At 31.5% G+C, this 18083-nt stretch overlaps 3 protein-coding genes across 12 annotated transcripts; 1 reads left to right on the plus strand and 2 right to left on the minus strand.

Annotated features, from left to right (window-relative positions):
* Window positions 1-513: 513 nt before the first annotated feature.
* On the minus strand, window positions 514-2564 carry LOC140827872 (beta-glucosidase 12-like). 3 transcript variants are annotated; one of them, XM_073190791.1, is made up of 6 exons: window positions 2270-2564; window positions 1729-1890; window positions 1413-1631; window positions 1195-1310; window positions 638-746; window positions 514-553 (listed from the first exon to the last, which is right to left on the minus strand). In XM_073190791.1, the coding sequence occupies exons 1-5, from the start codon at window positions 2390-2392 to the stop codon at window positions 728-730; spliced, it is 639 nt and encodes a 212-aa protein (XP_073046892.1). In that variant the 5' UTR covers window positions 2393-2564; the 3' UTR covers window positions 514-553; window positions 638-727. The 3 variants fall into 3 exon arrangements, with proteins under 3 accessions (XP_073046892.1, XP_073046893.1, XP_073046891.1); XM_073190792.1 differs by having other exon boundaries at window positions 1235-1310; window positions 1413-1645; window positions 2263-2564; XM_073190790.1 differs by having other exon boundaries at window positions 1413-1645; window positions 2263-2564.
* A 9121-nt stretch (window positions 2565-11685) lies between these two features.
* Window positions 11686-14626, plus strand: LOC140827874 (uncharacterized). Its single transcript, XM_073190794.1, has 2 exons — window positions 11686-11937; window positions 14245-14626. Exons 1-2 carry the CDS (start codon window positions 11809-11811, stop codon window positions 14344-14346), a joined length of 231 nt encoding a protein of 76 aa, XP_073046895.1. The 5' UTR covers window positions 11686-11808; the 3' UTR covers window positions 14347-14626.
* An 889-nt stretch (window positions 14627-15515) lies between these two features.
* LOC140827875 (uncharacterized protein At5g64816) lies at window positions 15516-17836 on the minus strand. Of its 8 annotated transcripts, none has more exons than XM_073190795.1 (3): window positions 17710-17836; window positions 17478-17556; window positions 15516-16213 (listed from the first exon to the last, which is right to left on the minus strand). In XM_073190795.1, exons 2-3 carry the CDS (start codon window positions 17489-17491, stop codon window positions 15781-15783), a joined length of 447 nt encoding a protein of 148 aa, XP_073046896.1. In that variant the 5' UTR covers window positions 17492-17556; window positions 17710-17836; the 3' UTR covers window positions 15516-15780. The 8 variants fall into 8 exon arrangements, with proteins under 8 accessions (XP_073046896.1, XP_073046902.1, XP_073046899.1 ...); XM_073190801.1 differs by having other exon boundaries at window positions 17496-17556; window positions 17710-17833; XM_073190798.1 differs by having other exon boundaries at window positions 15516-16255; window positions 17496-17556; window positions 17710-17831.
* Window positions 17837-18083: the final 247 nt, after the last annotated feature.

Consider the following 18083-nt stretch of genomic DNA (forward strand, 5'->3'; position numbering starts at 1 on the left):
CAAAAAGATACTAATAACTAGATACAAAAGCAAAGGACTCCTTCACTTCAGCGCCATCTAGATTGTCTTCTTTTTCACTAAATTTAAGTGATGAAATGTTGGTGGTAATTCAACACAAGACCTTTCGAAGTGAGGAGGATAATGTTTTTACACATGATTGACAAGATGAAATGAGAACAGACCTTTACGGCAAGTTAAAGCCGGCCGACAAGCAACATCACTCTTGGAAGACTCTCTAAGATAAAGTCACAGATAGTTGCATACATCAAAATTCATTCAAATTAAAAAGGTATCTAAGATATTCACCACACGAAATTCTGCGAACAAACACAACATTATCAGATTGCTTTCATGTTCCATATGAGACAAAAACTTCAAACACTAACCTGAACACCCATCATCCTGGGCTCGTTGCGCAATAATCCGAAGAGTCTTCGCAAAAATTGACTTCGGTAATCTCTTCTTGGTGGATGAGATCTCGGAAGATGCACGTTGCATTAAAATTTTGACAAGAAAAGGCCAAGTCTCAGATGCACAAAACAGTAGTAAGCAACTGCACACCATCAATTCATCCAAAACAATAAAAATAAAACGAAATCTTTCAGATGGTTAAACATAGATGGTAATATATGCTTACAATGTGGAACTTCGTTAGGCTTAAGCACTGAAGTTTTATCAGACAAATATCTACAGAATCCAATGGATCTATCGGTTTCTAACCATGTATTCAACAACTTAACCCCTTCCTGTATTCATAAACCAAAAGATAAAAAACATTAATACACTACATGAGCAAAATATTATCCACGAAAAAATTATCTCAGAATATTAATCACTTGTAGAATTGAAGAGGCGGATATGAAATTCCCTAAACTTAATTACGGAAAAAGCCAATTATAAGTATTTCCAATAATTCTCGCAAAAGATTCGAAGTTCATAACACATGTAGCGAATGAGACTCCCTGCTTGAATAATTTAAAATCAAATAAAAGAAAGTAAATTACCTTTATGTTTATCTGACTGGCCCATTTCAGGGGGAAAATAAATTAATAAAACAAGGTAATGACAAACATCAAAAACTATCATCATGTACCGGTCAAACTTCACCAAATAATACAAAGAAAATGAATAAAAGTTTCCTTCATTTTTAAATAGATATGAAATATAAATTTTGACTGTAATAGAAATGATCACCATCCCAAGCTAAAGTCTAATGCTCTAGCGGCGGCCTCACGTTGGATAATCTCTTTGGAGAATGGAATTACCCATTGAGCTACCAGCGTAATTCCAATTTTACTTTTTTGTGACTCCTGCATGCATTTCATCAATTAATTAATTTTCAAAACAATAGGGAACATGATTCAGTATACATTTCGACAATAACTCTAAAGATCATGTGACGATAATACTACTTGGTATTTCTCTTTGTATTTCATTACGGCTGCGGCATGAGACAAAAGCTGGTGGTGTGCCACCAAGTACGGCTCCACCCCCGAATCTCCGGCGGTGCAATTCAGATTTTGCCAAGAAGAGCACCTTCCAGGAGCCATCTCACCTCTAACATAGCCACCGGTTACATATGTATAGGGTTCATTAAAGGTGATCCAATTTTTGACCCGATCACCACATCTCTTAAAACAAAGTTCTGTCCATATTGAAAACCGATATGCGGATGAATTCACAGTCATATAGTTAGTGTATTAGCCAAGTTACTGGAGGTACACTCACCGGAGTAAACTCGTTTCCGTATGTGAAACCGATAATATGTAACTTCCAAAAGATAGCGAAGGATAACACCATACTCAGATTGGAAACTTGGAACGTCTTTGAGGACATCCCACACATGATTGAAAAGTGATTTAGGCACATGTAGAAGAAGATTTTTTTTGCCTGAAAAACAGAAGAAATCAAATGAAACAGAAAAAACTACATCAATGATAAATCTTACATTGATGACCTACGACTACAATTCTTTGATACAGAAACATGTGGATCCCCTCACCAATCTGCAGTTCTTAATAATCCTTCATTTTTAAATAGATACAAAAGGAATGGCAATGAGCTCTACATATTGTTCAATGCCTATTAAACAATAGGACTCAATGCCATCCTAAGATAAGAAATATGAATCGGAAATGTTTCAGCAAAACAAACGAACTGTGTGAAAGTATACAAGTATGAATTCTACTTATTGCTCGATCCTATTAAACAAAATCATTGAAAATTATGTAAAAAGATGATTTCATATACAAGAAACTCAACTCGTTACCCTCCAAGAAACTATATCTTCTTGATTACTTCTCGAGCTTTGTCCTTGTCGGATGATAGCTTGGAGACGATATCTTGAATATCTCTGGAAGTGAGTTTCAAGGCCATTTTTAGCGTATCCCATATCACTCCTTCGGAGTAGAGCGCTAGGGTTTCTTTAGAGAGAAAAGGCGGGAGAATCAGGAGATGGATCGGGGAAGAAGAACCCCCTATTACGGGGTATTTGATAACTCCACAATGGGAGCGGAGGGGAGCGGGGCCAATTCAGATATGGAAACCGACAAAACGCGTTTTTATTTTTCAGCCGTTAACATTTTTGGGGATATATTTAACATTTTTGGGGATATATTTAAAATATAAATAAATTTTAGGTAATAATTTATAAACATAGTTTGCCCCGTTTTTAATTTATTTTACTAAAATAATTTTGTACAATGTTTTATATTTGAAATAACTTGACAAACTTATTAATTATAATTTAATATCTCAAAATGTAAAATTTTTATTTTTATATTTTACATATTTTTAAAAGTGACAATTATATAAATTTATTAAATTAACAAAACAAGAAGAATAAAAAAACATGTGTCATTTAATTTGAGTAGGCTTCAGTTTTTTTTTAAATTTTTATTACTCTTTTTTTATTTAAAAAACTCGATCTTCTTTCTTTCATTTTTAATAATATATTCTTGCAGTTATGACAGTCGATTGATTTTCTATTTGACTTGTGTTTAGTCTTGAGTTTGAGTTTTGGGGATTTTTTAAAAAAATTAATATTAATGAAAAACTATTTAATAAAATATTGTAAAAATGATATGTTTGTAAACATAATGCAATCCGTAGAAATTTATAACGGATTCTAAATACTTTTTAAAAGAAAAATTAAAGAAAAAGATCATGTCACGGATTCCCTATTTGACTTGTGTTTAGTCTTAAGTTTTAGTTTTAGGCTTGTTTTAAAAAATAATGTTAATTAAAAAACAATTTGTCGTTTTTCCTCCTTATTTTGTTCGCCCCAGAAAATTTTCCTGAATTATGAAATTTATATGCTTTTTGGGGAAAATTTTGAAAATTAACACGATCAAATTGTTTGTTGTGTTATTTTTTTTTTGGAAAAATAATGCTCCCGACTGTCCCAACATTAGTTTACCTTCGAAAACTACAGAAAAAGGGCGGCAAAATTTAACTTATAAATTTTAAATATTTTTACTTCTCGCTATTAATTTATTGCTAAAAACTAACTAAAGATAATCAAAACTGTTTTGATCACAAACAATTGGGATCACAAGTCACAATATTTAATGAGTGTCACGGATCCTAATCTGTGAGACGGTTCAACCATACCCATATTCATAATAAAAAATAATACTTTTAGCATAAAAAATAATACTTTTTATTTAAAAAACTCGATCTTCTTTCTTTCATTTTTAATAATATATTCTTGCAGTTATGACAGTCGATTGATTTTCTATTTGACTTGTGTTTAGTCTTGAGTTTGAGTTTTGGGGATTTTTTAAAAAAATTAATATTAATGAAAAACTATTTAATAAAATATTGTAAAAATGATATGTTTGTAAAAATAATGCAATCCGTATAAATTTATAACGGATTCTAAATACTTTTTAAAAGAAAAATTAAAGAAAAAGATCATGTCACGGATTCCCTATTTGACTTGTGTTTAGTCTTAAGTTTGAGTTTTAGGCTTTTTAAAAAAATAATATTAATTAAAAAACTATTAGTAAAATATTGTAAAAATGATATGTTTGTAAAAATAGTGTAATCCGTAGAAATTTTGAGCGGATTTTAATTTTTTTAAAAAAAGTTAAAGAAAAAACAGCTGTCCCTATTTGACTTGTGTTTAGTCTTGAGTTTGAGTTTTGGAGCTTTTTTTAAAATTAATATTAATTAAAAAACCTATTTAGTAAAATATTGTAAAAATGAGATGTTTGTAAAAATATTGCAATCCATAGAAATTTATAGTGGATTCTAAATCCATGATAGCCTGTCACGATTCCCAATTTGACTTGTGTTTAGTCTTGAGTTTGAGTTTTGAGGCTTTTTAAAAAAGTAATATTAATTAAAAAATTAATTAAAAGTATGACTTGTATTATTTATATTGTATTTATATTTTTATTCAGTAGCATTATACGAATAAGTATAATTTTGTTAAATAGTATATTTTTAATATTAATCACATATAAATATAATAATGGGGATATAAAAAATAATGAATATAATTTTGTGCTTTTTGAAAATATTTCAAGGTTATTATTTTTGCGTAGTCGGAACACAACCGGAAACAAGAATTCCTTAACAGCCTTCCAGTATTTTCCGCAAAGAAGTCGAGGAAATGCAAAGAAGTCGGAGGAATTGCATAAAGAAGTCGAAGAATTGCGCACAATTTAAACGATGGTAGTCATGGATTCCTAGAACCCGTGAATGCGTGTCACGGATTCAGAATCAATGACAGTCTGTCACGGATTCTACGCCTCCGTTTCCTTTATTTTTTTTAAAAAAATTAAGAATCTTGTAAATATCTACAGATTGCATTATTTTTACAAGGCTCACACTTTTGCAAAATTTTGCTAAATAGTTTTAAAATTAATATTATTTTTTTAAAAAAAGCCCTTGAGTTTTGTAGGGTACGAGGATGGATCATATGCTTTTTACTTTTTTTCTTTAAAATAACTTTTTGTTGTTTATTTCGACAATATATATTAATTCACAAAACTTACGTGAAACGGTCTTATAGGTCACATAACTTTTTGCCCTATTTGACTTGTGTTTAGTCTTAAGTTTGAGTTTTAGGCTTTTTTTTAAAAAAATATTAATTAAAAAACTATTAGTAAAATATTGTAAAAATGACATGTTTGTAAAAATAGTGTAATCCGTAGAAATTTAGAGCGGATTCTAAATTTTTTAAAAAAAGTTAAAGAAAAAGCAGCTGTCACGGATTCCCTATTTGACTTGTGTTTATTTTTGAGTTTGAGTTTTGGAGCTTTTTTTAAAATTAATATTAATTAAAAAACTATTTAGTAAAATATTGTAAAAATGAGATGTTTGTAAAAATAGTGCAATCCATAGAAATTTATAGTGGATTCTAAATCCATGACAGCCTGTCATGGACTCTCAATTTGACTTGTGTTTAGTCTTGAGTTTGAGTTTTGAGGTTTTTTAAAAAGTAATATTAATTAAAAAAAACTATTTAGTAAAATATTGTAAAAATTAGATATTTGCAAAAATATGGCAATCCGTAGAAATTTATAGTGGATTCTAAATTTTTTTTAAAAAATGAAGAAAAAGAGTCTGTCACGGATTCTAGGGAATCCGTCACTCTTCCTCTTTAAATTGCGCGCATTTTCTCCGTTTCATCTGCCCAAAATGCTTCTTTACTCCGGTTCATTCTCGCAAAATATTTCTTTCCTCCGACTCATTTGCGTAAAATTCTTCTTTTCTCCTTCGGCCTTGTATTAATATTATTTGTTGATTTTGTCATCCATTCCATTCAAAGAGGTGTGAGGAGGTAATGTTTAATTTCGTTGATAATATTATAATTATATATTAAAAAGTAATATTTTGTTTTGTGTAAATTTCCATTAATGTTTGTCATTTATTTCAGATATTAACATTATCCGTTGATTTTATTATAAATTTCGTATAACCACGTTTGAGAAGGTAATTTAAGCGATTTTTTATTATTTTATTTGTATTATTTATATGGTATTAATGTATTTATAATTTTGTTCACTAGCATTATACGAATAAGTATGATTTTGTTAAATAGTATATTTTTTATATTAATCATGATATAAATATAATAATGTGGATATTAAAAAATAATAAATATAATTTTGTGCTTTTTGAAAATATTTCAAGGTTATTATTTTTACGTAGTCGGAACACAACCGAAAACAAGAATTTCTTAACAGCCTTCAAGTATTTTGCGCAAAGAAATCGAGGAAATGCAAAGAAGTCGGAGGAATTGCACAAAGAAGTAAGAGGAACTGCACACAATTTAAATGATGGGAGTCATGGATTCCTAGAAGCCATGACTGCATGTCACGGATTCAGAATCCATGACAATCTGGCACGGATTCTACGCCTCTGTTTCTTTATTTTTTTAAAAAAAATATTAAGAATCCTGTAAAATTTTCTATGGATTGCATTATTTTTACAAGACTCGCACTTTTGCAATATTTTGCTAAATAGTTTTTAAATTAATATTATTTTTTAAAAAAAAACCCTTGAGTTTTTAGGGTACGAGGATGGATCATGTGCTTTTTACTTTTTTTTAAAATAACTTTTTGTTGTTTACTTCGACAATATATATTAATTCACAAAACTTACGTGAAACGGTCTTATAGGTCAATTGTGTGAGCTTGATCTACAACTCGATCCATTTCATTTAAAAAATTTAATTTTTATAATAAAAGTATTTTATTCCACTTTAAGTATGAATCAGGTAATAATTTATAAACATAGTTTGCCCCGTTTTTAATTTATTTTACTAAAATAATTTTGTACAATGTTTTATATTTGAAATAACTTGATTTATTCATTATAATTTAATATCTCAAAATGCAAATTTGTTTTATATATTTTACATATTTTTAAAAGTGACAATTACATAAATTTATTAAATTAACAAAACAAGAAGAAGAAAAAAACATGTCTCATTTAATTTGAGTAGGCTTCCATTTGTTATAAAGTTTTTATTACTATTTTTTTATTTAGAAAACTCGATCTTCTTTATTTCATTTTTAATAATATATTCTTGCAGTTATGACAGTCGATTGATTTTTTATTTGACTTGTGTTTAGTCTTAAATTTGAGTTTTGGGCTTTTTTTAAAATTAATATTAATTAAAAACTATTTAATAAAATATTGTAAAAATTAGATATTTGAAAAAATAGTGCAATCCGTAGAAATTTATAACGGATTCTAAATTTTAAGAAAAAGCGGTTGTCACGGATTCCTTATTAAATAGTATATTTTTAATCCTAATCCTGATATAAATATAATAATAGGGATATTAAAAAAATAATAAAAATAACATGATTGGCTTCAGGGTTACAATGGCAAACTTTTGACTCGGATTTTGTTGCATAACATTTTGAATTTCAGTGTAATACAAACAATGATTTGCATAATAGTCTAATTTTATGAATAGCTGTGATAATCAACATAACATGCCTTCATAACATAGCGTAAGATGTAAAAATCAAATACACCATTTTATTCGCAGCTTATGATAACCCTTTCCTTTTCACCTACTTTGTGAAATTATTAAAGCACCAATCAATTATTACCAAGTCTATAAACATGGCCATAAATATTAGAGTAAGAAATTCCAACTTAGGATGCCTACCTGTATGCTTCTCACGGTCATCATGCTCTTGACTATATCAACAGAAGAGTGAGCACCATTTAGATATTTTCCAACCACCATAACAGCTTTGAAATAACAAAAGAAATCAAAAGAAAGATACAACGTGAACTTTAATAGTTACAAATAGTGGGTAGTGTTACAAATAGTGGGTAGTGTACACAAACTTTAAAAGGTATGCTAATGTATGCCAATTTTACACCAAGTACTATGCATTCAAATATTCTCCCGTTTCATATTTTATCTTGGGCATCGAAGGATTTTTGCCGAAATATGGCTGGTGACCCTAAAGCATCTTTTTGCATGACATATTTTAGTGGCAACCTAGGTCATATATTCTTCGTTGGACCCAAATAGCTAATTGAACTAAAAATTACAAGTAGCTAGAGGTTTCCAAAAAAGCTAGACGAACCATCTCACAGTACCACGGGTCATATTCAAGAGAGTAAATGAACAAAAATATATATAACATGTATCTGTCCGGAACAAAGAAAGAATATCATACAACTATTCAGTGGATTTTAGGGTAAAGATGAGATCGACAATGACATACAACGAAAGATTTATACTCTAAAGCAACATGAACGACAAAAAGTTTGCAAAGGTGAATCACTCACGTTGAAAATGTGCGTTTAAATAGCCGAAGATCCCATATCTCGAGAGGAACAAGATATGAATCTTTTGTATCCTGGGTAAATGCCAAGCAAAGAAGTTATTATACTGAAATCATGGAGAAGCAAGCATTTTACTAGCAAAGAAACAATCAAATCAAAATAAGAGAAGCAAACAATTATCAATAATCTTACGCTCAACATTATGCTACAAAGCAGCATCCACCTGCAAAGACGAGAGCACAACTAACCCTGTAATACTGTAATACCGAATTTAGAGCTTGAAAAATTTCTTTCAGAATTGTATAAACACTTGAACATCCAATCATAATTACAAATAGAAGAACATTATACAATATGAAATGCAAAGTAGATGAATTGTACTTAACAATTCACCATAAGAGGGAAGGAAGCATTTCAAAGACCTATCTACACCATGCCTTGATGGGAATTTTACACAAATGGATGCTTACAATAGAGGTGAGATTGCAAAATGTTGGCAAACTCCGCATAAGGCAGTTCCATATCACATGCCAACCTGCAGAATTTTTACAAAAATAAAACCAAAATATGCACAAGGATTAAAAGAAAAAAGAATATCAAGCAGGTCCCTGCATTAGACGTCCTACAAACGTGATACCTCATATAATGGTCCAGAAAGTTCATGGAGTTTATTTTCATTATCCTTAGTAAGCCCCAGACGCCAACCAAACACAAACAATTTAATCAGAGCCATTTTTCTTCAAAACGGACGTTGGTAGAAAGAGGCAGAAAAAATTTATTAATAAGAAAGGAAAGGGAGAGAAGTAGGAAGGTAAGATGTTCGCAATAATTGATGAGCAACAATCCAGTCCATCCACAATATATGATTGCTATTGGCCATGAAAAGAAAAGTGAACAAAGAAACCTAGACTACAGCCTTCCCCACGTATGATACAACCAAAGCTTGCATTAAAAACGATCCTTCTTAATTAGCATATGACTGACTATAAATGACAAGTCCAAGGAACAAAATTATTTCAAGAAACCAGGAGGACACACTGAATAAAACTACATCTTTTCCTTCATACATATAATGTGATATACCTCATTCAAGGGAAAAGCTAGCTTCTGCGATGATTTCTCATTTGGAGCAGCAAAAAACATCGATAAAGAAAGTCTAAGCAGACTCCTTCAAATAAAATAAAAAACTGGTGAGAAGAATCTTAAGAAGACTCATTCAAATGAAATACAAAATTGGTCAGAAGTTAAAATGAATAACAAAGAGTGCTGAGACAAGATTAAACTTAGGGTTCCATGCTGGATTACAAATAATGTGGAGTTTAAAATGTTTTCACTGTCAGATTTGTTTAGGGATTGGAGTCTCATATGGTGTTAATATGATTCCAGTTCTTACTTTGTTACGTGATGACCTCTGGTCTCTTTTTTGTAATTAAAATCTTTTATTAAAATAATATTGTTTCTTATCAGAAAAAAAGAAACTAGAAGGCGTTTCTGCACATAAGAAATAAGTTATATCACATAAAAAGTAAGATATCATAGTGTTTGTTTAAGCATCAAATTATTGAAGTTGCAAACCATATCACACTGATTTCTTAGGCTCAATTATACAGAGTGAAATGAAGTTTTTGCATGTAAAGGAACAACTTACTGGAACATCCAGAACAGATCGTCATAAGAATGCTCTAAAGTTGCAGCGTTAATAATTCTGCAATCGAGAACAAGCGAATTCCGGAAATCAAAATTTGACTGCGGACTCTAGAAAAGGCAAATGTGATCAGAAGTACGAAAAACAGAAACATTAGAAACCAAGTCTGAATGGCGGTATCACTTGAGTAAGGCAACTGATGAATTAACATTTGTACTGAAAAGCGAAAGGAAAAAGAGAACATACAAAGCACATGACCAAACCAACAAAGATAAGAGAATTGTGCCCCTGCAAGACCCTAACAAGAAAAAAAATAATTCCCTACTGGTACCAAAAGAATAAGTTCGAAATGAAGGCAAAAAGCAAAACAGACAACAGCTCTCCTCTCCCTCAACGAAGAGGTATAGATATTAACCAAATTAAAATATCTAGAAAATATGAATGCATCTCCAGCACACATGAAGGAGACAAATAGACTACAGGAGCACAAATTTTTTGTCACCGGAGGATGAAATATAACCAGTCAATAAAGCTACAGGTAACAGTCGAGATTTCACAATAAAATCAATGAATTTTAACTTTCAAAGTTTGCAGATATGCTGTCAAACCAAAACAATAAGTGATCTTTACGGATGCGAGTAGAATAATTGTGGATGAGACAAACAAGTGCAGCATGCCTGCCACGAATATTAGCTCGTTTTAACTCAAGATGGTGGATAATAAGTAGCAACATGAATGCAAATGTGAACAATAGAAAAACAAATTTGGAAATTATTGAAAAATATTGTGACGGATTTGCCATTGAATGCGTGATCCATGAACAAGGAAAAAATCCACCAGCCCAAAGGATACTGTTAAGTATTGAGATATTTGATGTTTATATTTTTTTATCTACGCAAAAGAACAAGTTCTGTTGAAACCTACCATGGCCATTAGCCCTCCACGGCTCTCTCTTTTATCAGGACAACCACATGCTCCCTCCGAGCTCTTTTTTCAGTAACTGGGCTTTTATATGTATTAGCGCACACCTGGAAAGTGAACATTGCCTTGTAACCTTTGACCATAAATATGGAAAACTTTTTTTCTCAAGATTGAAATAAAGAGGAATACTTCAAGTCATACCAAATACATGGAAGCAACTAAAAAGATCTCAAACTATTTCAAAAAGTAAAAGCATTAGAAATCAAATTTTGATTAATATTTACTTATGTTCTCTCAGTTTATTTACTTATGTTTTCTCAGTTGTCCTTCCCTCTCATTATGTTTTAAAAATTTTGCATCATATCACAGCTGAAAAGCCTTCAACAGTTTTATACCGTATTTATTTCTGCTCAATATGATATAAGTGGATTCTACATATTTAAGTCCAAAATTCTATTAAGCCCTTTTAGTTCATTTAAAAGCTTAAATTCATGTTAATTGTTGAATCAAAAAGGGGTCAGAACTCAATTTTTCATTTGATTTTTTATTAATTTTTTATTTTAATAGAAAATTTCGAATTTTAAATTTGATTTTTAATTATGAGTTATGCAAAATTAATATAATATTTAATAATAATAAAAGATGATAAATAAATATTGTTTAATTCTTAATAGTTAAATAACCTTGCAACAATTATGATTTTTAAATTTTTTAATATTTTCAATTAATATATAAATATAATATTTTTGTACAAAATTATATATTTATAATAATAAATAATATTCTTTTCATATATATATATATATATATATATATTTATTATCGTACCAGTTGAAAATCACAGTATCTAACACAATAAATATTACACAGGGGTTATGTGCTCTGGAGTCTGGAAGAATCGGACTCATTCCTAGTCCCTATACTGAGAGATCTCTCCGATCACTTCAAATTTTGGTAAAAAGAAGTTCACCACAATGTCGTCTTTGGGAACTTCAAAGGGAATTTTAGAAATAGCGAAATTCGCAGTATATGTCACTGTTCCGATTGGGCTAATGTATTTCTACGCCAACAACGCCAAGAATCTCCAGAAATTCATGGGAAAGGTAAGATTTTTTTGTTTTATTGCTTTTTAAAGATCTTTTTTCTTGCTTAATTGGAGAGTTCAATAAATTGTTGGAGGTAAGTGGGAACTTTTGTTTTCTGAAACGGGTTGTGAGGGTATTCGTTCTGGTTATTCAAGTTAATACTTTAAGGTGACCCATGTGTTATGTTATGGTTTTTTAGCTTCAGTTTGTGATTGGTATTTAAATTACCTCAGTTTCTACTCGTAGTGTACGAGATCATGAACAAAGTCATACCTGCTGTGTAGGTTGAAATTTCATGTAAGTTGATTTGACAAAATTCCATTTCATGTTCTTAAATAGAACTACGAGAGAAGGGATTTTTTTTTAATGCTGTTATTTGTTGGGACTTGAATCAGCCTTTTGAAAATTGTATCAGGTTCGTGAGGTTTATAAATAAGGGCCTAAAAATGCATAGAAGTTTTAGATTATAAAGTTTTAGGGGTGGGAATGGGGCAAAATTTGTTTCTTTTTTTAAAAAATATTACCATGGAAGTTGAGAGGATAGGCATCTGTGTTGCCTGCTGCAAGTTTACCTTTTTCAGTTTCTAGGTTCTTGGTGTTTCTTTGGGTATTGACTTGCATTGCTTGCAAAAGTGTGTGTATCGAGATAACAATAACTATTTCTCAAATGACAAATGTAACATATGAATTTTTGGTTATTATGGTATTGACAATGATAATGCAATTTGATGAAATGAGTATGATTAGTAGTTTGTTAGGAGTCCTTAATAGCGATATATGCATGTAATGTTTGTTATATTTGGAACGAATAGAGATAAGAATTATTAGTTTGTTTCTTTCTCTTGGCTCCTCTCCTGTCTCTTGGTTCTCCGTGTTCTTCCTCCCTTTTCCCCCCTTCTCTGCTATTTTTCTTCTTACTTGAATTCTTGGAGTCAAACACTACTCGAAGCAGCATATTCAAATTTTATCAGAATTGAACAAAAATTGTAGCTTTAGCATAAATGAGGCTACTTGCTCTATATTTAAAGAGCAAAACTGTCAGATGGTTCATGGTGGTTGAATTTCAGATAAAATATGACTAATGTTTTACTTGGCTTCTGAAAAGTTTGTAACAAATGTGGTAGGAAGATTTTTATGGTTTCTAGCATAAATGATTTAGCTTCCTCTGTATAAAGAGTACAAAATAGATTGAATACATGGAACATTTTTCATCCGATTGGGAAGAGTACTGGATAGAAATAGTTTGGTGCTTTTTAGCAAACCAAAAATAGCTTTCTGTATCTGGAAAACATGATGGTGTTGCCCACTATAACAATCTGAAGATAATCAAATATAGTTTTCAATTTGAGGAAATAATCTTCGTGCCACCTTTTTTGAGTTATTATTATTCTTTACCATGTAGTTTTGGTGAAGGTTATATTGTTGTATATATATAAGCAAAAGTGGGAGAAAGGTGTTTTGCATTTTTGCTATGAGTGTCAATAGGCCACAGAACCAACTCGGAGAAGTGTTTTTATCCATAAATGATGTAAAAATGTAAAACAATCCACATTTATGGTGATTTCTGAATTCATATGCAAAATCAAATGAGAAGTTAGTAGGGGAAGGCAAACAATTGTTTGCAGCGAATTTTTTTTATTCTACTTTAATTTGGCTAAACTCAGCCATTATCTCAACATATATAGCAGCTAAAGCTATACTGATTTGGTGTAGAATCCTGAAATTCGGTTTGTTTAAAAAACAATTATGCCGTGGCGGATTGAGACATTGTTGGCTAATACTTGTATATGTTTTTCGTGCATTGTTATTTTACGTGACACAAAATTGCTTGAACCTGGTTCTATTTTGGATAAAGCCTTTTTAAGATATTGATGTAAGGGAGTCAATTAAGTCAATGAAAAGTAATTCAGTAATCGAGCTCAAGTCCAGTATTTTCAAATAACTCAAGCTTGTTCGAGAATCAATCTAGTTTGAGTTTTGGCAGCATATTGTTGAAATATCCATTGGTTTTTATCAACTTAGTTACCAATACCCTCAATCATGTCAATTTTGGGTAAAATGATTATTTTAAAAGAGTATCTTGATTCTTGAGTTCAAGTTCTCGACAAGTACTCGAGCTTGACGTCAACTGAGCTCAGTTTAAACTGTCTTAGCCAGTGCTTCAATGTGTTTGCAGGCTTAATTTTGTCAAGCATGTAATGTAAGTCACATAATTATTTAGCATTTGTCTTGCTATGATTTTATTTTCTCATCTAGCTATATGAAGTTCAACACACATTATTCTTTGTTAAGCTTTCTAAATCATGTTGTTGATTTATTGTGAAGCGTCAATATGTCGTGTACCCTCCTGAAGCGCCACGGCCTCCATCACCGGAGGAAATGAGAGAAATGGCTCGAGAATTAGCAAGAAAAAGAGATCAGAAGTGATTATACACTTGACCAACGTGATGAGTGATCTTCAAGAATAAACCAAAACACATGAAGGGTACCATTTCATGTACGGGTATTGAATGTATACAATACCGTTTGTTCTTACTCTTGCTTGTTCATTTGTATGACAATGTTTCGGTAAGGATATGAACTCGTTTTATCTTACAAGCCTTTGTAAAGTTGGGAAGTTTTAATTAAATGTGTACATATCTTTCTTACCGGAAAAAACTTCGAATAACTCGTGCTCTGAATAACTCGAGCATGGTTAAATTTTATACATTCACTATCTTCATATGAAATGTAACTTTTGTGGGTGGCTTAGAATGTATTTAACACCAAAGTTTCAACAATTTTAAATGTGGGACGAGGTTAGAAATTCAATTTTAACAACATTAAATATTGTAATTATTGTAGGTATAATAGTATATCACGTAAATTAAATATAATTATTGTAATTATTGTAGATATAATATTGTATCAAGTAAATATAATTATTTTAATTAAATTAAGTATAGTTATTAAATATTGTAATTATTGTAGATATAATTCACCATTTATATATAAAAACATGACAAGTTTTTGTATAGGTTATAATATTAAATTTGGGAGTTTAAGAGAATTACATGCTATTTTTTTCACCATTTATATATAAAAACATAATATTTTTTTTCGTATATGAAAAAGTTTTTGCCGAAAGTGTTTTTTTTTTTTCTCAATCCAGTGCAATCAAAAAACAATTTCAAATATATGGTTGTGTTTAGATTTGATGAAGTATTTGAGGAGAGTATTTGAAATGATTTCATATTTGAATCCAATGTATTTGAAATCTTCAGCTTTCAATCCATAAATTCAAATGCATCGTAAAGTGAGATTGGATTGACTAGAGACCTAAAAATAATTATATATTTTTCACTTTACCCTTCATATTTATTTTGATAATGCCGATTTATGGTAATGTATTGATACCTTATTCACCCCTTCCCCACTTCTGCGACTGAGTAGGTTTTGTGTATTTTCAAGCAGGAGTATTGAATTCAACAATTTTTATAGTTTTAGAAGTTCAAGTCACCGATACTACTCTGATCTTAAATTTAAATACGTATGTTTTCTCACATCAACACTATCAATATTAATATTACTCGTGTGTTGAGATATCGACTCTTGGATACATAAAAGAGTAATATATAGATTATTTCACACTTTTCGTCCATTGATATAAAGCATGAATCCTAAACTGTATAGGTCACCATGTTAGCCCAAGAAACGAGAAGCGGAAGCCATTCTGGAAAGAAGGGAAAAAGTCAAGATACAAGAATACCAGAATAACAAGATAAAATGATAAAGATTTATGCTAAAATAAACATCATTTGAATTGAACCATTTAGGCATCTCCGATGAAACGTAAAAAACATTCAACTGCATAAAGATACATCAAGAGGACCGAGATGCGGATATTTTGAGACATTCGCTCTGACACCTTCGGAGGCAAACATCATTCCAATTAGGCACTTGGTGTTGGTTGATGCAGACAGTTCGAGCACAAGCATCGGAGCAAGCATCCAGCTCAGAAACACCACATACCGTGACACAAGTATCGGGGATTGGATCCTTGGAGAATGCTCCAACTTTATTCAGCATTCTCTTTGAAGTGCAAACTCTCTCACACACAAAAATGTCATCCGCGGTCTTCTCCCTGCCTCGAGCACTTTTGATTCTTTGCTCCTCAGCATGTTTTGCCTTCATTCTAAATGCTTGACCTGCAATCAAGACCGGAACAGCTGCTCCGACCAGGGACCACCATACCTCAACCATTGCTGCTAAGCTCTGTCGGCCCTTTCTTTGCTCCTTAATTCCCAATGAGGTTCTTGAATCAAAAGAAACGGATTATTTCCAGCTCTACAAGTTCCTGTCGAGGTCAAAGAGCATAGTATATCGAAAATGAATCATGACAGAAGCATTCCAAAGAGAAAGGGAGGGGGTGGGGTTGAGGTGAGACAATATTTACATCCTAGAAGCCGCGGAACACCAGCAAGAAATATAAAATCAAATTAAGCTTGCTGAAATATCATAACATCTCGTATTCTGGTAAATTGCTCAAAGAACAATCCAAAATGTATAGTAACTGCCTAATTGGGTAACGTAAAAACAAAACAAACTGTAGACACTTTAGAATCATGCTCGAGCTAACTTATGTACTACCACTACCAATCCTAAACATCTACTTCATCCACATGTATTATACATAAAAAAATCTCCAGGAATCTGTGAATCATTAGAATCTTGTCAGGGTTGGGCATGAGGCATTCATATTTTGAATTTGATCAATGGGAAGGAGTGGTTTAGCATCCTGATATCAAAATTCAAAACCTTACACGACTTCCAAATATTATTGGCACAAAAAAGAACAAAGAACCAATATGAATAAAAGATAGAATCCACAAATAAAATAGCACACCGTAAAAAAGCTTGGGAACTTTTTTCACGGCGTTCTCACAGAATCATGCATTTGGATCACGGAACCAGGTTCCTTCGATTTCGTCAAACATTTAGAAACATTGAAAATATCTAGGATTACTCATTGTATAAGAAATAAACTGAACACGTTTGTTAAAATGTGACAAATTGTTCATCATTGTCATGATTCGAATTTTCTCATTTAAATGGAGGTATACCTGCATAACTTTTCAATTTTGCTCTTAAATTACACAGTTTCGAGCATTTCATGGACTCCATACATCAAGAAAAAAAATCTTCAAGTTCACTGTTCAGTTAGGCACCCATACCAGCAGAAAAGAGAACCCAAATATAGTTGTATCCCTATATACTGCAAAGTCAAGATCACAATTTTCGCAAAACCCTACCTTACAAAATCTTCTGAGTTTAACAAAATAATAATTTTCAAGTTTCTTAGTTCATCGAGCTCTTCTTCAATAATATTATCAGAAACTCAAGGAAAAATTGAAACAAAAACCAAACTAGATTAAAGTAGAAAATGAACCAAAAAAAAGAAGCTTCTAAGCATCTCCGAATGCACAAGAAATCGCCAAAAACGTAGAAAGAAAGCATAAAGAAGTTAATGGCTGAAGCATATACCAAGGCTGGAGGAAAAGAGAGGAAAAAATGCGTACTTTTCTCGTAGCATGTACCGTTGCAACTGCGGAGGAGACGAGGGGGGACGCTGTTTGGTTATATTTCCTTTTCCTCTCCCTGGTTACCGAGATCATACCAAAAATCAATATCATCATTCAAACCCAATGCTATAATCGTAACAGAAAAACACAACAATTTTCACATATAATCGAAAGAACTCCACCAGCAAATTCATGCGCTCACAAACACAAATTTAATCCGAACATGTACCTACGAATTCAGATCCGATTCGCGCCCATGGCACTCAACCCAGAAAACCTCAGAACTTTTTTACGATTATCGCGTACGGCTCCGTGCGTACGATCGAGGAGAAATGCGAGAGAGGAATGAATTGATATGAATTAGGTTTGAGACAGTTTCGAGTTTTAAAAGGGTTCCCCACATATCCCACTTCCACTCCGTTCACGAGATTTGAGGTGTTCCACACGCGATTGAACACGCGCGTGAGAGTCTATTCATACCCGAAATTTAATTTCAATAACAATTCATTTTAGGTTTCAAAGTCATCTTAATTTATGCTTAATGAATGATACATGTGTTGAATGTTTGTATAATATTTTTTATCAATATATTTTATTATTTAT

This window comes from Primulina eburnea, chromosome 3 (genome assembly GCF_022965805.1).
Source record: "Primulina eburnea isolate SZY01 chromosome 3, ASM2296580v1, whole genome shotgun sequence".
NCBI lineage: Eukaryota > Viridiplantae > Streptophyta > Magnoliopsida > Lamiales > Gesneriaceae > Primulina > Primulina eburnea.